General features: G+C 36.6%; 1 protein-coding gene across 4 annotated transcripts in view; it reads left to right on the top strand.

The window, feature by feature from the left end:
- LOC149821471 (DNAJ heat shock N-terminal domain-containing protein) overlaps window positions 1–24,273 on the top strand; it is a 45,384-nt gene that overhangs the window by 10,723 nt on the left and 10,388 nt on the right. For 3 of the 4 annotated variants that reach the window (XM_089983596.1, XM_089983597.1, XM_089983598.1), the window contains exons 4-8: window positions 48–125; window positions 386–463; window positions 742–841; window positions 2,144–2,232; window positions 5,808–5,919. In XM_089983596.1, coding sequence (XP_089839722.1) covers window positions 48–125; window positions 386–463; window positions 742–841; window positions 2,144–2,232; window positions 5,808–5,919 — 457 coding nt within the window. The remainder of the gene's footprint in view (window positions 1–47; window positions 126–385; window positions 464–741; window positions 842–2,143; window positions 2,233–5,807; window positions 5,920–24,273) is intronic. The other variant, XM_089983599.1, reaches the window with a different exon arrangement.

Below are 24,273 nucleotides of genomic sequence, written 5' to 3'. Positions count from 1 at the left end.
TGCACTATCTGATTATGGCATTGAATCACCATTCACTTCTATTACAGAATAATTGGTCCCTGCATGCCTTCAGCTGAGGAATTGGCTGGAGCACTGATGCAGAGCCAGCCTCAATCTGTGAAGAGGTATTGCTATCTAAGATCACATTTCTGTCTGTTATTAGGAATGCTGCTTTTAGTTGCTTTAGTGCTTGTTTTGTTGTGACAAATCATGTTGACCCCTGCAGTGTAGGACATGGCTAGTCTATTTCGCTGCAAAACCAATTCATGTTCTGACACAATCTTTTTTCTATCTTCGCATATTGTTCATCAACTCATCTCTCCTTTACTCTGTTTGCCTGCACTATCTTATTTTGATATTGAAACACCATCCACTTCTATCGTAGAATAATCGGTCCCCACATGCCTTCAGCTGAGGAGTTGGCTGCATCAGCGATGCAGAGCCAGCCTCAATCTGTGATGAGGTACTTCTGTCTAAAGTCATGTTTCTGTGTGTTGTTAAGTAAGCTGTTTTCAGCTGCTTGTCTTGCTTTTGACAAATTATCTTTGGAATGGACCTATCCTGAAGTTTAGGACATGGCTAGTTTATTTTCTATTATTATCAAACCATAATGGATCTGTAATTTTTGATCTACTTGGCTACATACGGATTTCGAATCTCATTAATCTTTATGGGTTCTTTTGTACATCTATAAGCCACTTGAATATAGCACCTCATTTGTTTTTATGGTTCTTTTGGCAGTGATGAATTGGACGATGACAATGACATACTTATAGGTCCTCCTCCACCCACTATGGTTGCAGAAGCAGAATCAGCAAATGATGCAGAGCGTTTTGATGAGGTAGACTAAAAGATTCTTTGTTCTCATACAGTAGTCTCATAGGTCTCTTGTTAGCAACAGCTTAATCTTTTTGAGAAATTACTAAAAAGCATTTTTATGTACAATGCAAAATCTTGAAATATGTATTTGTTACTAATAAACTTCTTTTAGGACTGCCCAATCTTTTATAGTGTGCATTGATGCTGTTCTAGTATGTAGTCATATTATAGGAGGCTTCTTTAGCCAACTTGTCAAATTGATTTAATGTTTCTTTTTGTTTGGTGTGTGAAATGTTTACTCCCTCTTGGTGGTTAATTATGATTACAGCATGCTTATATGATGGATTCCTTAAATTTTTTCTTTTGGGGCCTTTGCTTCTGACTTAGTTGATGAGAGACATCTGGACTTGCTTTGTGGAGTGAATGACCATATGTTTCTTCTTTTGCAAAAGACGTAGGACCATTGTGTTCCTTCCATGTATATCTTTCCCCCTTTTCAAAAGTCAAAAGAGAATATTTTTTGCATAGTAGCGAGTGATGATGCATGTCCAGTATAGAGAATATGAAAATGACAAAAGGACTTGTGGGTGCAAAAACTGAGGAAAAGTAAAACCCTGCTTCCACACCACAAAAGCCAATCTTATAGATCAAGTTGGACAAACCCAACACCTGCACATCCACATTCCTCTTTTGTCAGAAATGCTTTCCCAAGAGGCCATAGATAGGCTATAGCAAGAACCAAATTTATATGATGCATAATTCAATGCCAGACAGGCAGATAGAAATATTGTGAGACTTATTCTTGCATCCTCAAGATACCTTTTTCTCAAGGAATCTGCTATCATTCAGTCATCATAATGGTGCATAAACTCTGTGTCTGTACCTGTAGTTTTGTGTACATAAACTCTATGTACTTGACACTTGAGAACTCACTTTACCATCATTATGGTGTCTGAGTAATTACTGCAAATGAGTGTTTTGCGAGAGTCCTTTTACCTCTCTCACTGAGGTTCTGTCAAAAGGAAAAAAAACTTGTATCAAATGTACTATTCTATTTTACACTTGTGTCTGTTGATATCTGAAAGTTTCTTGTGGGTTGAAAATGAGACATTTATTGTGCACAGACACACGCACACACTCAAACCAGATGCACAGTTTCACACAATATGCATATTCAAACTACATGCTTGCGTAGAGAAACTTAGTTGTGGATGTCTATCAATCATATCTGTCTCTCTTATCATTCTTGATTCTACTGACATTGGAAGATGCAGCAATTCTTGCAATACTGGTCATGCATATGATTTTGACATACCTTGGACAGGTTTCACGGATTATTGCAGCGCCTATTGACAACCCTTATGAGGTGCTAGGGCTAAATCGGCAAACAACAACTGAGGCTATCAAAAAAAGGTAACTCAGTGGCTAAGTAGAGTTGCACAGAAATTGGGAACAGTTATGCTTATCATTATGCTATATTGCTCAATAAGTATACCAGATCTTAAATATCTCTCCACACCATATTGGCACCTCGTTATTTCTTTCTAACTGGATTAAGTATGCCTACTTTCATTTCTTTTTTTCCCTCTCTTTTCTGAATGGAATTCTAGGTATAACTACTTTGCCATGAACTTGTTTACAAAAAGATCTAACAAAACTTGCCAAGTATCTTGACTTTGATATAAGATGGGATGCAAGTCAGATCCCATTAGAATTTTGTGGACTGGTTCATATGTAACTAATTCTTCAATGGCAACTTGATGTAGGAGTTATTTTTTTGTATCGAGTGCTCTGCTTAGGCATGTTTCACAATCCAGCTATCATTTTTCCTGTTTGGATGGATTATGCTTCAAAAGGTTTAATTTCCATCTGTGAAGATATTTTGGATTTGTCCCATGACTTGCTTTCTTTTGTGGTTGTATCATACCAACATAGAGCCAATGTGCATGGAAAATGTAGGCTGATCTTAGTCTGCAATCAAGATTTCAGACCTAAGCTTAAAATTCTATCTTCCCACAAGTTGTTGGTACCAAGAACTCCAGATCCTTTATGGAATGATCCATACATGCTCAATAAGACATCAAGAACCCCTTGTGATGTGTTTAGGACTTGAACAAATATGTAAATGACAGATTTATCTCTTGTTTTTGGTATAGGTGTTTTGCATTTTGGTGGGTTGTCAGTATCTTTTTGAGCTGAATCTTGATCTACGGTGTGTGTGTGTGGGACATCCCTTGTCTAATTTTAGTCACTTTTGGCACCTGAAACATTTGAAAAGTGGAGATTTAGGGGTAGGATCTAGAATCTAAACTCTCTCATGCGTGCATGATTTGCATGTGATGAATATTCAGAGGCCATGCGTCAAAAAAAAAAGAAAAATGAAAAACAATGGTCTCAAGAAAATAACCGGAAAACAGTGGCAAATTATCAAAGAGAACTTATGCTAGTGTCCGCTGCTAGCATGGCTAAATGCTAAGAGTGGAAAACAACAATAGTTATCCTAATATAAAAATAGTTAAAACACTATGAATGGGAAAAAAGTATCAAGGACATGATGCAGTGAGAAGAGGCCGAAAGTATTCACGAAAAGGTTGCCGACGTGATTGCTTCTTAATCAGCGAATGAACCGACGCTGTCACGCTACAGGTTGACGTTGAAAAGGTCCTTTCAACGCACGACTGTGCAATACTCGATATCCAATGGCACATAGAAGAGGAAAGGCTCGGATCAATGGATCCGAGCAAGAACGTATTAACAGGCTGATGCCGTGCAAACTGATAGTGATAATAATAAAGAAAACAATAGCTAATAGGAAATAAACAGAATGCTGGAATAAATAAAATGCCAATAGCCTGCTGTAGGCTGAGACAAACAATGGGGAGAAAGGCTGCAAAACCACTGACGTGAAACAGCAAAGAAACAAAAAGAAACAATAATAAAGAAAGGAAGTAATGACAAAAGCAATAATGGACTGACAGGAAAGTAATAAAGAAAACAAAAAGGAATGACAAAGGCTGCTGTGCTGAAAAGAAAGAAAAGCTACAGGGAACCCCAAAAAGAAAAGAGAGGCTGCGTTCATTCCAATCTCCCACACGCAACCCTAAGTTGGGTTATTTAAAAGGTTTTGGCTGGATTCGGGTCTTGGGTCCAGACCCAAACTCGAAGCACGGTTGTGTGTTGTTGGGTATGGGACGTGCTCTGCATCATTCTCCCCGGGTTGGGAAGAAGTCGGCTCCGACGACTGATCTCCTCCACAGTTGCATATAGTTCAGACACATCAAAGATAGGCGCTTTCATTTAAAATTGTGATCTGCTCCTGACTCTGCAAACGTACCAATGACCACCTCAACCCAGAAGTTGCTGCCTTCCTCATCCCAAAAAGTTCTTGATGATGGCTTGATGTAAATTCCGTTCATGGTTGTAACAACAAGGTCAAGGTCATCTTCACCATCAACATTATCTACCAGAACCATGTTGTATGAGGTTTCACCAATAGCAACATTAAGATCAAGTAAAAGAACCTGATTCATAACTCTGCCATGAGTACGATAAGGAAACGGACAAACTTGAGACCCATCTTTTCCACTAAGAACAAAGATGGTCCCTGATACTGTTGGAATCACAACGTCTGTCCTCCCATCTCCATTAACATCAGCTACTGTAGGGTCTGAGGGCGAGGTGGTGGCACAGACGGGTTGACGATGCACCGGCTGGACTGCTTCCACGATGAGAGGGTTCACGCAGGTCGCTGCTGATTCCAGTTTAAGGGGGGGGGGTACCAGATGGGGAGAACTGTCACAACCTGCATCCCTGTGCAGAGTTTCTTCAACAGCTTCACATCGCGATGTTTGTTGGAGCGTCACTGGGGCTCGATTGACGACGATAGTATCAACATGATGGATCGTGCGCGCGCCTAACTGATTCAACGGCACTGCTTGCACATCCACCTTGGATTCAAGCGCACCCAATCGTGCTTCGACCCCATCCATGCGCTTCGACAGACCGGCTACCTCCTTTTCTAGGCATGGCATATCTTCCTGCATTTTCGTCAACATGTCGAGCATCCGCTTCATGATCTCCTCTCGCATCTTTCCGCTCGTAGGACCGTTCCTCGCTTCTTGCGTCATGCCGTTGACGAAGAAGGAGGGGCTGGGCTCTGATACCATTTTGATGCAGTGAGAAGAGGCCAAAAGTATTCACGAAAAGGTTGCCGACGTGATTGCTTCTTAATCAGTGAATGAACCGACGCTGTCACGCTACAAGTTGACGTTGGAAAGGTCCTTTCAACGCACGACTGTGCAATACTTGATATCCAATGGCATGTAGAAGAGGAAAGGCTCGGATCAATGGATCCGAGCAACAACGTATTAACAGGCTGATGACGTGCAAACTGATAGTGATAATAATAAAGAAAACAATAGCTAATAGGAAATAAACAGAATGCTGGAATAAATAAAATGCCAATAGCCTGCTGTAGGCTGAGACAAACAATGGGGAGAAAGGCTGCAAAACCACTGACGTGAAACAACAAAGAAACAAAAAGAAACAATAATAAAGAAAGGAAGTAATGACAAAAGCAATAATGGACTGACAGGAAAGTAATAAAGAAAACAAAAAGGAATGACAAAGGTTGCTGTGCTGAAAAGAAAGAAAAGCTACAGGGAACCCCAAAAAGAAAAGAGAGGCTGCGTTCATTCCAATCTCCTGCACGCAACCCTAAGTTGGGTTATTTAAAAGGTTTTGGCTGGATTCGGGTCTTGGGTCCGGACCCAAACTCGAAACACGGCTGTGTGTTGTTGGGTATGGGACGTGCTCTGCATTAGGACAGAATTTCACAATCAATATTTCCAATGCACTTGAGTTCTAAATTTCTAATGAAGAAGCAATCCATTTTGTTTCATAGATGCATATTATGTTTTCTTTTCCGTGTGTTGTTTTTCTTTCTAAAGGTTTACCTTAGAATGTTACCTATTTGTTTCTGCAATTAGGTATTGGAAGCTCTCCCTTTTGGTGCATCCAGATAAATGTTCTCATCCTCAAGCTCACCAAGCATTTGTATTGTTAAACCAAGCATTCAAAGAATTACAAGATCCAGACAAGGTGACCTTTCTGTTCTTTTCTTCTGTGAGCAAAAACAACTGAATGAACTTTTGTGCTTGAAGACGTTTTCAACTGTATACTTTTCTCTGTATTTTTCCCTTGAGCACTTTATAAGATCATTTGAGTTTTTAGATTTCACTTGTTATCAGCATTGCGCCTACGTAAGCATTGAAAATGAGATGAATTGTGAGATTGAACAACTATATCATTTTAAGGACTTAACGTGATGATGTGAATTATGAGATTGAACAAATATATCATTTCATGGACGTTTCTGTTTTTTTTAATGTAATCTTGAATAAGGTGAATGTAGCATTTAATGTGTCCAAGAAGGGATATATGCTGTGTAATGAAATACACGGAAGCACAAATACTAGCCACCAAGGGCTTTACAAGATCACACTTACACATGCACATGCACAAGTTTACTATGAAACTAAACAAAAGCCAATAAGGCAATAACGGGTGTAACAATATAGGATATTATTCATCAAATGCTTAACAAAAGCATTAAAGAACAAAGAGCTTTTAACACCTATTTATACACAAAGTGACCCAAGTAGGAGGTGCTGTTGGGGGCTCCCAACTGTCATATTTATGACCGTTGGGCACCCCCAACGACTCTTTGGGTCAATGCCCAAGGAGCCCTTAGTCTTTTGATAAAAGACAAAAAAAACTAAAAACTATTATCCCTAGTGGATATTTTATTAGAAGGAAAAAAGATCAAAATACCCCCAATTCAAACAAAAATTACATCCATATAATTTAACATCCCCCCTCAAACTTACGGTGTAAACACTAACAGTTTGTTGAAAAGGAACAAAAAATGTGGAGCAATAAGAGCTTTAGTAAAGAAGTTCGCAAGCTGAAATTCAGAGATAACGAAAGGCAACTCAATAGTTCCTCTCAAGAATTCATCACGAACATAGTGACAGTTCATTTCGATGTGCTTGGTGCGCTCATGAAAGGTGTGGTTGTTGGCGATATAAATTGCACTTTTGTTGTCACAACACATCTTCGAGAATTTGGAGTTGTCGATTCCCATATCTCTGAGAAGATTTCTTAACCATAAAAGTTTCATAATTGCCATATCCGTATTCAGCTTCAATAGAAGATAATGAGACCTTTTGTTGCTTCTTGTATCTCCTGGCAATCAGTGAATCTCTTAAAAAAACACAGAAACCAGTAATCCCAATTAGCATTAGTATAAGCAAGTAAAACTAAAGGTGAGGATAACCCTTTAGTTATGTTGTTTTTGACATATTAGACAATATTTAGAACAACATTCATGTGCACAATAGTTGGAGCATGTTGAAATTGACTAGCAGAGTGAACTGCATGTGATATATCTGATCTGGTGATAGACAGATTGTAACGACCCCAACTTATCCTTGTGAAAAGTAGATTTTTTTTAAATAATTGCGGAAACCAAAACTCAAGGATTCGAGGCCTCACAAACTTTAACAACTTCCAAACCATAAGTGATCTTTACATTAAACCAACCAACGAATAGCCAACTTTATTAATCAATAAATAAATGTCATAAAACAGAAGTAAAATAAAGAATATAATGTAGAGCCACACTGTCAAAAAATATCAATACTAGTCATGCAATCTCGCATGCTCCTTATGGCAGTCATCCCCATCACTGAGCTCCAGGTCCTGAGAAAAACATTTGAAACACTGGATAAGAACCAAAGATTCTTTGTACAAATTCCTCTAAAAATCCAAATAGATAAGAAAAGAGCATAAATCAAATTCATGCAAGATATTCAGAGGAATATAACAATAACAATCTCATAATTCATTTACCATTCAAGCATTTAAAAGCAAGTATCATGCAATAACAAATTCTCACATGAAACAAAACAAGTAAGAATGCATGAAATAATACAGAACAGTAAAAATACATGATTCAATGCACATGCATGAATAATTTATTAAGTTATTATCAAAGTTCTCTTTTGCATGCATGTCCCTATTAAATGCACACAATTTTAGTTTCACTTTTCATTAAACCCGCGGATACTCAAAATGTGCACAACAATTCCCGAAGTACAAGATATGGACAATTTGTATTTTATTACTAGGTTTTATACTTGTTCCTCGACTAATATCAGGAATCAACATCATCCATCAGAACATTAGAAATCAACATCTAATGTCGGAACACTAGGGAAATCAACATCCACTGATGCCACTTTCTTGGTATACCAATAACAATTGTTGTGTCTACAACACCATCCTCAGGAAAAGTGGCTGAAAACTCCCTAAAACTGTGGCCGGGAGTTGAACCACCATATCAGGTTCAGGGGCACAAACACACACAGAGTTTTAGTATCCTTACGGTTTTCCCAAAACTGTCATCCAGGATTCTCACACTATGCAAGGGACATCCAAGAAGAAAATAATTACACTGTTTATCTCTTTTATCTTTTTTAGCAAAAATCAAGTTCTTTATACGAACTGTTTTGCAAATCAACATGCAAAACCCAACACGAGACCTGACCCGCTACAATTAACAGTGCAATTAAATTAGAAAGCTAATAATTTATAGAACGAATTTTGCAATGCATAAACAAATCTTAAAGCAACACATGCTCCTGGCCCACATAACCTACAGTGGTTCACATCTGACCACCAATGCATCTTATGCAAAATCCTCAGTGAACATGTATACACTAACAATTATTCAAATATGTCCACAATGCACATTCATTTACACACTGTAATGAAATATGCGGAAGAATCCAAGGATGCTAAAGCATTCACTATGTCCCACACGGACAAGTGCAACAAGCACAAGAGAGGAAATCCACTAAGGGATATACGAAGGGCCTTATAAAAAGGCTACACACATGAGAAATAATATCACTATTATTGAAGAGGAGCTCTCAAGAGCAATACTACATACAAGGGGGGTTCCCCCTATTTATAAGAAAAGGAGACCAAAGGGGCTCCCAATAGAGTCGTTGGGAGCCCCCAACGGTCACAATTGTGACCGTTGGGGGCCCCAACGACTCCATTGTGGGGCCCCTTTTCGGTATCCAAAAATACATTTAAAAAATAAAAAATAAAAAACAGTGAAATAAAAGAAATAAAACAAGTATCCCTATTGGGTACTTGTGAAAAGACCATAATACCCCTATCGGGTATTATGGTGAATATTACATATGTTTTAACACCCCCCCTCAAACTTTACGGGGGAATGACCGAAAGTTTGCCAAGAAGGAACAAGAAGCGAGGAGCAGACAGGGCTTTGGTAAAGAAATCTGCAAGTTGATATTCTGAAGTGACATATGGCAGTGTAACTATCCCACGAAGATATTCATCACGTACATAATGACAGTCCATTTCAATATGTTTAGTGCTCTCATGAAAGGTGTGGTTGCTGGCAATGTAGATGGCACTTTTGTTGTCGCAACAAAGCTTCGAAGCACCGGTAATTTCGACTCCCATATCTTGAAGAAGACTTCGAAGCCACACAAGCTCCATTGTAGTAGTTGCCATAGCCCTGTATTCTGCTTCAGTAGAAGATAATGAGACTTTCTGTTGTTTCTTGCACCTCCAAGCAATTAGCGAATCTCCTAGGAAAACACAAAAGTCAGTAGTTGAGATTCGATCATTTGGGTTTCCTCCCCAGTCAGCACCAGTATAAGCCAGTAAGTCTAAGGAAGAGAGTGAGGATAGGAATAACCCTTTAGTCAAAGTATTTTTGATGTATCGAATGATCCGGAGCACAACACTCATATGCACAGATGTAGGAGCATGCTGAAATTGGCTTGCAGAGTGCACAACATGAGCAATATCCGGCCTGGTGATAGTCAGATAGGTGAGGGAGCCTATGAGTTGCCTGTAGGGCGTAGGATCATCCAGCAGAACTCCATCCTCCAGTCGTAGTTTAGCATTGATAACCTCGGCAGTTTCCACCTTTTTGTCATCTGAAATCCCAGATTTGGAACATATGTCTACAGCAAGCTTCATCTGTGACAATATATACCCTCGAGGAGAGTATGCTACTTCTATACCAAGAAAGTACCTGAGAAAACCCAGATCAGACATATCAAAATTATGTTTTAACATATTTTTAACATTAAGAATACCACTTTCATCATTGCCAGTGATGATCATATCATCAACATAAAGCAGAAGGATGATGATACTATTACCTGCACGTTTAACAAAAAGAGCAGTGTCAGTATAACATGAGCGAAATCCCAATTGTAACATGATAGCACTAAATCTATCATACCAAGCCTTGGGGCTTGTTTAAGACCATATAAAGCTTTTAATAACCGAAGAGTTTGACCTTGGTTAACGCTAATTCCCGGCGGAGGGTCCATATATACTTCTTCATTCTACTGACCATTAAGAAAGGCATTTTTAACATCTAATTGGAATATAGGCCATTTCTTAGATGATGCTATCGCTATTAAAGTTCTAACGCTTGTCATGCGAGCCACGGGAGAAAAAGTCTCCTCATAATCGATGCCATACTCTTGTGAGTATCCCTTAACAACTAATCTAGCTTTATAACGTTCTAGGGAACCATCGCTTTTTATTTTGACTTTGTAGACCCATCGACACCCTATAGCTTTCTTATTTTCAGGAAGGTGAACTATTTCCCAAGTTTTTGCCTTATTTAAAGCATCTAGTTCAACTTTCATTGCTTCAACCCAATGAGGTATATTTTTTGCTTGATTATAATGGGAATGTTCATAGTAAGAATGCAAGGCTATTAGACAAGCTCTATAGTTAGGTGAGAGAGTTTCATATGAGACAAACCTATTAGGTGGAATTGATTCTCTAGAATAACGCCTAAGAGAGGTTTCTTCTAGGGGTTCATTAAGCCGCAAGAATTTTTCTAAAGCACTAATAGGTTGGGCTTCCTCACGCCGAGTGTATACTTGGAGATTGTCACCATTAGTTGGTGATACATCACTATCATGAGAATCATGAGTATTTTCTAAAACTTCCGGATGACTCAAAGAGTCATCATTTGAATCTTCTAAAAGATCATTGATAAACATATAATCAATTTCATTTGGTTTTTCCAATATTTCAAATCCATTTTCATCTTCTAAAAAGGTCACATCTTTGGAGACAAATAATTTATTGTTTTTATGGTCAAAGCATCTATAGCCCTTTTGATTTTCACCATATCCTAAAAATACACATTCTATTGCTTTAGGTGACAATTTATCTCTTTTATGTAAAAGAACAAAGCATTTACACCCAAAAATACGAAGACGATTGTAGTCAGGTGTCATATTGAAAAGTTTTTCATAAGGAGAGATATTGTTTAATTTTGAAGATGGCATCCTATTGATTAAATAGGTGGAGGTTAACACGGCTTTGGCCCAAAAACTTTTAGGAATATTTTTAGAAATGAGTAAGGATCTAGTGGTTTCCAAAATATGTCTATGTTTTCTTTCCGCTAGACCGTTTTGTTGAGGAGTTCTTGGACAAGATTTTTGATGACAAATGCCATGTTGTTTTAGATATGATTGAAAATCATTCGATAAGTACTCTCCACCCGAATCGGATCTAAGAATGGATATTTGACTTTGAAATTGATTTTGAACTTTTGCATGAAATTCTTTAAAGAAGTTAAAAACTTCCGATTTAAAGTTAAGAAAATAAATCCATACATATCTAGTATAATCATCAATAAAAGTAACATAATACGAATCACCACCTTTGGATAGAACCGGAGATGGTCCCCAAACATCGGAATGCACCAATTCAAAAGGTCTTGTTGTCACAAAGGTTCTAATAGGAAAAGGAGTAGACTTCATTTTTCCAAAAATGCAATCTTTGCAATTGATATCTTTTTCTTTACAAAACTTGTGTCCAAAAGGAAAAAGATACATTTTAGAGTAACTTGGATGTCCAAGCCTTTTATGCCAAGTTTCAATATTTTTGTCTTGGACATAAGTACAAAATGAGGTATTTGAAAGCATTAAGTTATCCATAAAATAAAGGTCTCCCTTCCTATGGCCTTGCCCAATCCGCTTCCCGGACCGGAGATCCTGCACAAAGCACCCTTGGGATGAGAAAGATATTTCACATCCATGGTCGGCTATTTGAGAAACGGAAAAGAGGTTAAGATTTAATTTTGGAACTATTCTAACTTTTGGAACAAGGAAATTTTGAACATTTTTAGAATCAAGAGTTCCAACACCATTTATTTTGAGAAAAGTTCCATCGGCCGTAGAGACACAAGATATTTTTGAATTGGTGTGCACATTGGTTAATGCATTTTCATGAGGGGTCATGTGAAAAGAGGCTCCTGAATCTAAAATCCAAGAGTACGTACCGGGAGGTGATGATGAGGCAATGGCGGCACCGGAGGTGGAAGAAGTAGCCTTTAGAATTTGTTGGAGAGCCAAGGAAATTTGTCCAAGAGTATCTTTGAGATCCCCGTTCTTGCCGTCATCTTCTTTGGTGGATGATTCTTCAACGGAAGCCACCTTTGGCTTGAATGCTCCATTTAGCTTTGGGCAAACGGGTTTAATATGCCCCGGCTCATAACAATGATGACATATAATCATTTTTCTTCCACCACTCCCTTGCTTACCAAAATGAGGTGGTTTGTATGTTTTGACATGATTGTCGGGTTTAGATACGGCAAGAACTTCATCAATGCTTTTACCCATATTATGCCTAGTCTCTTCTTGAGTAATCTCGGCAATAGCCTCTTCTAAGGGAGGAAACGTAGATCTATGGAGAAGTGAGGATTTAACTTGTTCAAATTCGGGACGAAGCTCAAATAAAAATTGAAACAATCTATCTTGTTCCATTTGTTTTTGTCTTAGTACCACATCCTCCATAGACACCCATTTAGGCTCCAATAGAGCCAATTCATCCCACAAAGGATTTAGAGCACTATAATAGTCTTGTATGCTCATGTCACCTTGTTTTGTGGTTCTCACTTTTTCTTGCAAAAAATAAGCTCTTGCAAGATCCTTTTGGGTAAACATACCCTTCATAAAAAACTAAGCTTCATTTGCCCGGCGGAATTTTGCAATATTTGCACATACCTTAAGTTCAACATTATTCATAAACCATGCTAGGATTTTTGCATGGTTGCTCTCCCAATCTTCCATTTGGTGATGATAATCTTCAATAGCCTTGAGACGAGCATCGCCTTCAAGTGCTTTCTCTTGATCTTCTTCTATCTTTGTGATCTTAAGTTGGGGTTCCGGAACGGTTCCCATTACATAACCCCAAAGCTTCTTGCCTTTGAGATTATTCTCCATTGCGGATGCCCACATCATGTAATTTTTCCCATTGAGCTTGAATGATAGATCGATCTTGACTTCCATTGCTACAAAATGGAGGTGTGAGAAAAAAAAGGAAGTAGAGAGATACACGATTTTACCTTAGAAGATCGTATGGCTCTGATACCATGTAATGAAATATGCGGAAGAATCCAAGGATGCTAAAGCATTCACTATGTCCCACACGGACAAGTGCAACAAGCACAAGAGAGGAAATCCACTAAGGGATATACGAAGGGCCTTATAAAAAGGCTACACACATGAGAAATAATATCACTATTATTGAAGAGGAGCTCTCAAGAGCAATACTACGTACAAGGGGGGTTCCCCCTATTTATAAGAAAAGGAGACCAAAGGGGCTCCCAATAGAGTCATTGGGAGCCCCCAACGGTCACAATTGTGACCGTTGGGGGCCCCAACGACTCCATTGTGGGGCCCATTTTCGGTATCCAAAAATACATTTAAAAAATAAAAAATAAAAAACAGTGAAATAAAAGAAATAAAACAAGTACCCCTATTGGGTACTTGTGAAAAGACCATAATACCCCTATCGGGTATTATGGTGAATATTACATATGTTTTAACACACACAACAAGAATGTACACATAAAACAAATTGCATATGCACGTACGAACAAATGCTTGCAACATGTATTTTTCATAGTCCATCGTATGTATAAACTCTCAATTATGCACATGATCATATTCATGCATGTAATAAATTTCATGAGTTTCCATGCGTAAGACATAAGCATGATAATCCAATGTATATCATAACCAATAATTAATTTTGCCATTCATACGCAATAAATCTGGGCATAGTACATTGCTCGGGATACAAAACATACCCACCGAGTCATAACTATGCTGCCACAATTAGGGATGGCAGTGGACCGGGGGAAAGCGGAGCCCCGCCCCGCCTCGCCCCGTTTGGACCGGGGATGAAGGGCATGAAACGGAGATGGAGGCGGGGATAAAGGTTAAAATCCATCCACGTGCGGGGATGGACTTATGCTTTCCCTCGCCCCACCCCATCCCCAATCTTTCTAAGGGATGACACTAAACCGAGGGGAAATGGAGACCCGCCCCGCCTCACCCTCGTTTGGACCGGGGATGGAGGACATGAAACGGGGATGGAGGCGGGTTTGGAGGTTAAAATTCTTCCTCGTGTGGGGATGGAGGCGGGGATGGAGGTTCGGATTTTGAGACGGGGCGGGGATGGAGACCTTGTCCCCCACCCCTGCCCCGGTCCATTGTCATCCCTAACCACAATGCACGGGAAAACATTAGTATGTTGTTGACAACACGTTTCTCACAGAAACATATAGCCAAAAGCAGTGGACAATTGTTCTGCCCTGCAACAGCCCACTGAAAAATCAATAGATCACATGTATAATAATATTGGGCAGTCCTTACATGAGTCAGCTTAATGGCTAAGAATCACAAAAAAGTTGATTTGCGTAGTCGGTTTTGGAGGACCGAACTCTATGCAGTCGACCAACACACTCAAAGTGGCCTGGACAAATCTGATGTCCACAATATGTGCATCGACAGATCGATTCAGATCTACAGGTGCACATAGCTGACATTGCTCATGTATATATATATAAAATCAGCTGTCGGTCTGTCCATGACAGCAAAAAGGGCAGGACTGACCCGTTTATCTATATGCAGTCTAAAAATTCCAAAAGAAAACACAAAATAGGATTTGCGACAGTTCAAGAGTCATTACTAAAAACCAGTTTGATCAACTTAACCACATCCAGATAGATTTGATATAAATACAATTTACAACAACCAACAAAATTTCAGCATAACAGGTATGAATGACAGTCAATCAAACATAGCCTTGACAACAGTCAATTGAAGAAAACAACATGCTGGAAATACATGGCTGATTCACAGTCATACCAGCAATCAAATGCAAAAAAACATGCTGGAAATATAGGGCTGATGCATATTTATACCAACAGTAAAAAAGAAAACAACATGCTGGGAATACACGGCTGATGCACAGTTATAATAGCGACTATGAACAGAAAAAAAGCATACTGGTAAGAACAAATCTTCGACAGGTCGATGAAACAGATTTTATATCGTGGATTAAAGCTGATGACTATCGACTAAGAATTAGATTCGATATAATATGATCAGACCCGATTCCAGCCGATAATCTGACCAGAAATACAGGTCTGAACTGATATACCCATATATATATATATATTCAACTTTCGGAATTTTCTTTTTTCCAACTAAAGATCTCACTTAGACCTGATTTAGCTTATTTCTTCTCGTTCGGATCAAGAGAGGAACTCGTACCTTCGATCGGAGACAGAAAAGATCGAAAAAAAATTTGTTGGATGCTCGGAACGGAAGGTGATCCTATTCCTTCCTTTTCTTTCTTCTTCTTCTTTCCTTCTCTTTTTCCTTTCTCTCTCCTCTCCCACGAGTTTCCCTCTCTCTCTCTCTCTCTTTTTCTCTCTTTCTTTTGTGTTATATAGCTAATGGGCTCCTCTAGAGGGTGACACCCCTCTTAGAGTCCCTCTTTGGTTAGGGAATAGAGTTCTACTAGTGTAGAACTCTATTTCTAACCTCTTCTCCTTTTTAACTATTTTTTATCTATTCATTATTTATTTTATTTTAATTATTTCTTAACCACATTTGGGCTCTTCTAGAGGGTGACCCCCCTTCTAGAATCCCTACACCATATCCAAATATAGAAATTCCAAAATTTATAAATTAATAATATTTAATTAATTATTATTATTTAATTATTAAATAATAAATTTCGAGAATGTTTCAGAGGGTATCTCCTCCCTTTGGGAGTCTTCTTAACATGGAATTTCACTCAATTTAACTTTTTAATTGAATTTAAAACTTTAAATTGGTTGGATTGGATCCAGATCCAAGATCCAAATCCATATGGATCTCAACCTGAACCAAATCCTAATTAATATGGGTCTTGAACTGGGTCCAGATCCATATCAACTTGGATCAAACGAATCGGATCGGATCCAATCCAATCCAGAAATGATCACATCGAGACAGGTCATTTTTGAAAAATATGATTTTCAGGCCAACCATAGCCCGAATTCAGAAAAATAAAATATCAATGTTTTTAGAATTACAAGACGCATCTAATGATATACTACTTGATTATTGCCTTCGTATTTTGTCTGAATTTAGCCTGAATTTTGCTCGATTTTTGCTTGATTTTAAAGGTAAAAAACAATAAGTTTTACCAAATCTTATTTGCCTCATTTAGGTCTTGTCAATGGGTCATGGGCCACGCCCAGACTCAATTGACGTTGCCTGAAATCGAAGATTTATATCAACTTTCAAAATACTTAGCGAAATTTTCCAAAATTTTTGAAGTTAAAATAAAGGAAAAACACACGATGTTACACAGATAAGTGAGAGACCCAATTAACTGTCGGTAAGGTGTGGGATCTTCGAGAAGGGTTTCATCTTCAAGTCTTAATTTAGCATTTACCACTTCAGGAGTTTCTACTTTCTTATCATCTTAATTTCCAAATTTAGCACAGACATCTGCAACAAGTTTTATTTGAAAAAGTATGTACCCTCTTGGGGAATAAGCAACTTCATTTTCTAAAAAATATCTTAATAATCCTAAGTCAGACATATTAAAATTTTCTTTCAAACCATTTTTAACATCACTAACGCCCTGTTTGTCATTTCATGTTATTATCATATCATCTATGTAAATTTGAAGGATAACAATGTCGATACTTTACTTTTGACAAAAAAAGCAGTGTCAGTACAACAGGAATGAAAGCCCAAATTAATCATAACATTACTGAATCAAGCATATCAAGCCTTAGGAGTCTGCTTAAGACCATACATGATTTTCCTTGTCAATAACAAATTTCGGCAGTGGATCCATGTAAACTTCTTCATTTAGTTCTCCATTAAGAAAGACATTTTTAACATTTAATTGATATATATGTCATTTTTTAGTTAAGGCAACAACTATTAGAGTCCTACCACTAGTGATTCTAGCTATGAGTGCAAAAGTTTTCTCATAGTCAATTCTGTATTCTTTGGAGTATCATTTACCTACTAACCTAGCTTTATATATTTTTAGAGTTCCGTCACTCTTGATTTTGACCTTAAAGACCCATCTACATCTAATGGTTTTATTGTTCAAAGGTAACAAAGCTATTTCTCAAGTTTTTGCTTTCCTAAGAGCATCTAGTTTTATGTTCATAGCTTCAATCCAATGAAGAACATTTTTAGCTTTATTATAATGTGAGGGCTCATGGTATGTATAATGCTATTAGGCAAGTCCTATAATTAGGAGATCCCGACTCATAAGCGACAAACCTATTTGGTGGAATAGGCACTCTACTAGACCTTTTAAGTGAAGTTTCTTCTGTAGGTTCACTGTAACGAGAAAATTTTTCTAAGGCACTAGTAGGATTGTTTTGCTCATGCCGGGTATAAACATGAATATTTTTATTAGAACTACTAATGATGTCATCACTACTTGGTGATGTCCCAATATTGGGATCTTCAAAAACATTTGCATCTATATTTTCATGATGACTCCAAGAATCATCATTAATATGTATATCTTCTCTTGGAGAAAGATTATATAAAAACATATAGTTTATTTCCTCTTTCGTATTATTCTCTTCAAAACCATTTTCATCTTTCAAGAATATAACATTTTTAAAAATATAAAGTTTATTATTTTTGGAATCAAAGCTTCTATATTCTTTTTTATTTTCACCGTACCCTATGAAAACACATTCAATAGCTTTAGGAGATAACTTGTCTCTTTTGTGTAAAAGCACAAAACATTGGCAACAAAAAATACGCAAATGATTGAAATAGGGTGTTATCTTGAGTAATTTCTCATAAGGAGAAACATTTTTTAAAATGGAAGAAGACATTCTATTTATCAAATAAGTGGAGATTAAAATGACTTCAGCCCAAAAATTTTTAAGAATATTTTTTGAAATAAGTGGAATTCTAGCGGTTTCTATTACGTCTCTATGTTTCCTTTTCGCTAGTCCGTTTTGTTGAGGTGTTTTAGGACAAGATCTTTGATGGCTAATCTCATTTTGTTTTAAATACTTTTGAAATTTATTGGATAGATATTCATCACCGGAATCAAATCTAAGAGTAGACATATTGCTTTGAAATTGATTTTTAACTTTGATATGAAATTATTTAAAGAAAGATAAAACTTTTAATTTAAAGTTAAAAATATATCCAGTAAAGTCATCAATAAATTAACATAATATGAGTAACCACCTTTAGATATGACTGACCCGAGAAGGATCCCATACATCCGAGTGCACCAATTCAAAGGGTTTTGTGGAAACAAATGTTCTATTTGGAAATGGGATGGATTTTATTTTTTCAAGTATACAATCTTTACAATTCATATCTTTTTCATTACAAAATTTTCCTCCAAAAGGAAAAAAATACATTTTAGAATAGCTTGGATGTCCAAGTCTTTTATATCAAGCTTCAATTTTCTTATCTTGGACATAGTTACAAAAAGATTTTAGAGAAATAGACAAAGAGTCCATAAAGTAAAGATTCCCTTACAAAAAGATTTTAGAGGAAGAGACAAAGAGTCCATAAAGTAAAGATTCCCCTTCCTATGGTCTTGCCCAATTCGCTTCCCGAACCGAAGATCCTGCACAACACAACCCTTAGATGAGAAAGATATTTCACATCCATGGTCGGCAATTTGAAAGACCGAGAAAATGTTTAAATTTAATTTGGGGACAACCCTAACTTTTGGAACAAGAAAATTTTATTTTTTTTTTTAAAAGTTCCTATACTTTTGATTTACAAAGATGTTTCATAGCGGTAGAAACATAAGATAAGTTTGAATTAATGTATATGTCGGATAAAACATTCTCATGAGGGGTCATATGAAAAGATGCCTCCGAATTTAGAATCCAATAATACGTATCGGGTGAAGAGGAGGTGGCAATGGCGACACCCGATGTAGATGATGCGGCTTTGAGAATTTGTTGAAGCGACATGAAAATTTGACCAAGTGTGTCTGATGCAACTTTTTCAATAGAGTATTTTTAAAAGATATTTTCAATAAAAATGTTTGTGCAAATCGTGCATCAAATAATAAAAACCGGCTCGCACGAGTGGTGGAGTCTGGGTCGAACTCAGGGAACAGGAAATACTTTGTATTCAAAAACACAATTAACTACTCTTTATTGCCAAAAATAAAAATCAATTAATTAATTTAACTAAGAGTGTTGTCCCTGCAGAGGGCTTAAACAAATAAATAAATGGTTTTATTATAGACCCAATTTGAATTGAATTAAATAAAATAAAAGCCTAATCTAGAAATAAAGGAAAAAGTCTTCAGGAGTCTTTTGTCCCTTTGATCTTCTTCTATGTTGAGCACTTTTGCATGGTTTAATTAAGGGGTCTCTGAGGGCCTTTATGAGGGCTTGAGGGGCCTTTCGAGGAGACTTTTTAGGGACCTCATAGGGCTCTTTGGGAGTAGATTTGAGGGCTCACCACACATCCGATCGCTTTCATGCAAAACAAAAATCACAAAACACAACAAAACAAGTAGAGCTAAACAAAAATCTAATAACTAATGAACTAAAAATCAGCAAAAACAAGATTTACTAACTAGAAACAAACTAATAAACATGTAACTAACTATGAACCAACTAATAACAAACTAACACTAAATAACAAAATAGTAAAACAAACTAACTAACAAGAAGCTAATTACTTAACAAACTATGAATTAATGACTAACTAATTAAAAGGTTAAGGACATACACTAACCAAATATCAAATATCAATAAAAAAAACTAACAGATTACTAAACTAACTAACAAACAAATTAACAACTATGTAATCTTGAAACTAACTCAAAAAACAAAGATTTCAAGGAATCAAGCTAACCGAATTCAAGAATTAAACTACTTAACAAACTAAATAACAAAAATAACAAACTAGTTATGCTGTACGGAATCAAGACTGATCTAACTAAGTAACAATCTGGAGTTGTTATAAAATTAATTTAGTTAAACTATGAATAAAGGTAACAAAATAAAATAGATATGTAGTTAATCATGCCAGACCAAAGGTCACATCTAAATTAAACCAGCAGCTAACACGCGAATCAATTAGCAACTAAATAACTTAAATAAAAGAACTAACGTTAAACTATAGAACTAAGGTTAATCTAAAAAAATGACACAATAAGAATGAACTTTTTCAAGAAAACGATAGTTAATTAAATGGTACATCGGTTACTTTATGTTATTCTGATCTAATTAATGGATTAAAGACTTCTGGAGTTGAACAAAAATACTTATCTAACTAACAAGGAAAGACTGGAATTAAATCTACGTTAACTGGTTACTTGCAATAAAGAAATACTACACTATACAGTTACCGATTTTTTTTCTTTTTATTCTAATAAGCAATCTAACTATCCAAAAACTAGTCTTCAATAAACTTGATGACATGTATTAAACAACTAATGACTAACTCAGATTTACTTTAACCACAGAAAATATGCTCTGCTTAACGTCAAAACACGATTTCAGAAAAACGATGTAAAAAGCTAATCTGCTAGAAAAGAAAAATTCTATTTAAGTAATCTATGAAATACCGAATCTTCAAAATGTAATGCAGATTAACTCTACCCTAGATCTAACCTAAAACTAGTTAAAAATCAAGAAAAGCTACAAAAACACTATGTTAAAGCTATCGATTTACCTAAATTAGGGTTATTCTATGCACAAATCAAGAAAACGGCTAAACTAAATTAAAACAATATATATATATATATATATATATATATGTATAATTTTATTTTTCATATGCAAGAAAACTAAACAAAACTAAATATGCAGATGATCTATGTCACATGGGTGCGGGTGCGACACGGGTGCGGCGCAATTTCAAAAATTTTGGACACGGGGACTCGGCTATATATATATAAAAAAAATATAAAAAAAAATAAAATAAAATATATATATATATAAGACTCGGTCAAAGTTGTGCCCATTAGGGGACAGGTGATGAGTTGTGAAGGCATTCTGTACACTTTCTTCATACAGGAATAATTCACTTTTGGGCACTTTCTTCATACACTGTAATAATTCACTTTCTTCATACAAGAAAAAACCAAAAAAACTTGAGTTGTGCCCATTCTGTACTTAAAACTTGAAAGTGTACAGGTTTTTTAGTTGTGATGGGTTTTTTTCCTTACAGCTGTAGCCCAGAAAATTTCAAAAAAAAAATTCAAAAAAAATTTTTTTCCAAAAAATGGACCAAAATGACCCTGGGTGCGTTGACCACACCCAGGGTCGGGTTGACCGAGTCCGAGCCGCACCCGTGTCGGTGCGTGTCGACGCGGGTGCGGCGACCTTGGAGCCGAGTCCATGTGACATAGCATATGATGCATTGATCAAATAAAACTACATGCTATGCTATGATTTATGATATGCGAAAACTAAAAAAAACTACGGTGAAACAAGGGAGAAGAAGATGGTTTTTACCTGCTACAATCAAACAAACTTCAACTCTCTCTCCCGCAGAGGGGATGCGAGGAACCGACGACGACGAGGTTTAGAAGACAAATTGAGAAGCATAAGAAGCAATAAAGAAAGAAGTTAGGCAACCGGTCGATCGAAAACGGGGAAGAAGGGAAGGAGAGGCAGAGAAGAGAGAGAGAGAGGGGCGTAGGATCCAAGGCCGGCAAAAAACATTTTTTTCATGCTTAGAAGTATACTATTTATATTAGAACAATTAGGTTTACACGATTTTTCAGAAAGCTCCAATTAATTTTCAAAAATTTTCAAATAGTACTTCTGAAAAAACGTGTTTCATAAAACTAACTCTCCTAAACTAATTAAAATACTACTTCAACACTTCTACTCTAATTAGACTCATAATCAAAAAGTTCTAAACAAAACTAAACAGTGAAAAACGCAAGACAAGCTTTGAAATACACGATTTTCTGAGATTTTAAATTTTAATGCGGTTTCTCAAAACTAACGATAAAAATGAGTTTTTAAATGTATGCATGATCAATGTCTTTAAGATTACTCTCACTTTTACTTTCCTTTCTGTGAGTAGATTCTTCAATGGAAGCAACCTTATACTTGAAGGTTCCATTAAACTTAGGACAAACGAGTTTAATGTGCTCCGACTCATTACAATGATGACAAATAATCATTTTTCTTTCACCACTATAGTTATTATTATTATTATTATAATTGTTTTGCCTCCCAAAATATGGAGGCTTATAAGTCTTAATATTGTTACCGAGTTTAGATATCGCTAACACTTCATCACAACTTTTACTCATTCCATGACTATTTTCTTCTTGGACAATTTCTGCGATAGCATCCTCAAGAAGGAGAGGAGTAGATCTATGTACAAAAGAAGATCTAACTTGCTCAAATTCGGGACGAAGCCCATACAAAAATTGAAAGAATTTCTCTTGGTCCATTTGTTTTTGCCTAAGTTTCACATCTTCAATGACAATCTACTTAGGCTCCAAAAGTGCAAGTTCATCCCATAGGGGATTCAACGCACTATACAAATCTTGGATACTCAAGTCCCCTTGCTTGGTAGTCCTAACTTTTTCTTACAAAAAATATGCTCTTGCAAGATCCTTTTGGGTATACATGTTAAATTATATCATGTATACATGTATTTTTATATATATATATATATATATATATATATATATATATATATATATATATATATATATATATTTGCCCAGTTGCATTTCTATCTTTTTCCATTTTACGCATATTCACACTTGTGATTGTGCATGTAACTTTTCTTCATTTTCTTTTTTTTTCTTTTCTATTTTTCCTTTTTCGTTTTCTCTTTTCTTTCTTCCTTTTTTTCTTTCTTCCTTTTTTTCTTTCTTTTCTTTTTTACCTTTTTGACTGAAAGTCAAAGGAGGGGGAGACGTTGGAGGGGCTCCAACATCTAGTAGGAGCCCCTCCTTTTGGTCTCCTCTTGTATTATAAATAGGGGTGTGTCCCCTCTAATTGTTTTTATTCTTTTGGGAGCCTTTGTGCTCACCCTTGCTCAATAGATTCAATCTTTTGCATTTCAAGTGTTCTCTTTGTACCTTTGTGTACTTTTTATTCAAGTGTTCTTGGTGTGTCTTTGTACACATATCCCTTTGTGGAGCTTGTGCTTGTAGTGCACATCTTTGAAGATATTTTTACATGGTATCAAAGCTTGGTTGGGAGAGAAGAAGATCGTGTGATTTGTTCTCTCTGTTGGGTGCCTCGAAAAGCGTGCCATCAAGTTTGGGTGATTGGGGTGAAGGCTCATTTCTTCATTCAATATTTTAGAAGCATCCTACCTCAAGTAGGACCTTATATCTCATTGTGGTACGCATCTCTTTCTCTTTTTATTCTCTCTAATGGGTGAAAGGATGCCCACTTCTTTCTTGGCTTCAAATTAAATGGATCTAATTATCATGTATGGGCCGGAAATATGGAGACTCATCAAAGGTAAGGGTCTTTGGGGCTATGTTCAAGGAACTATTCCCGAACCCGAACCTAAAATTACTATCATTGAGAGAGGAGAGATTAAGGTCCTTGACGACGAAGAAAGAGAATTGGCGTTTAAAGAATACATTAAAAGGCATGAAGAGTGGGAGATGAAAAACTACAAAATTGTTTCGTGGTTTTTCTTTTCGGTGGAAACCAAGATTAATGCCAATATATTGAAATTCAAGAAAGCATATCAAGTATGAGAGTATCTTGAACGAATGTATATGTCAAGAGACTTGTCCCATAAATATTACCTCCAAAAGAAGGCTTTGACTCTACAACAAGGAGATATGTCGGTTAGAGAGTATTTTGCTGAATTATCCGCTATATGGGATGAACTTGCTATCCTTGAACATAAATGGAGTGGAGAGGCAATCAAACTGAGGCAAAAACAACTTGAAGATGATCACTTTTTTAATTTCCTAAATGGGATTAGACCCGAATTCGAACAATCTAGATCCTCTCTTTTATCTTTTTTTTCTTCTCCACCTTTAGAAGATGTTCTTACCAAA

Source organism: Nuphar pumila, chromosome 12, assembly GCF_984573655.1.
Source record: "Nuphar pumila chromosome 12, dmNupPumi1.hap1.1, whole genome shotgun sequence".
Taxonomy (NCBI): domain Eukaryota; kingdom Viridiplantae; phylum Streptophyta; class Magnoliopsida; order Nymphaeales; family Nymphaeaceae; genus Nuphar; species Nuphar pumila.
This window is presented reverse-complemented; position numbering and strand designations above follow the sequence as displayed.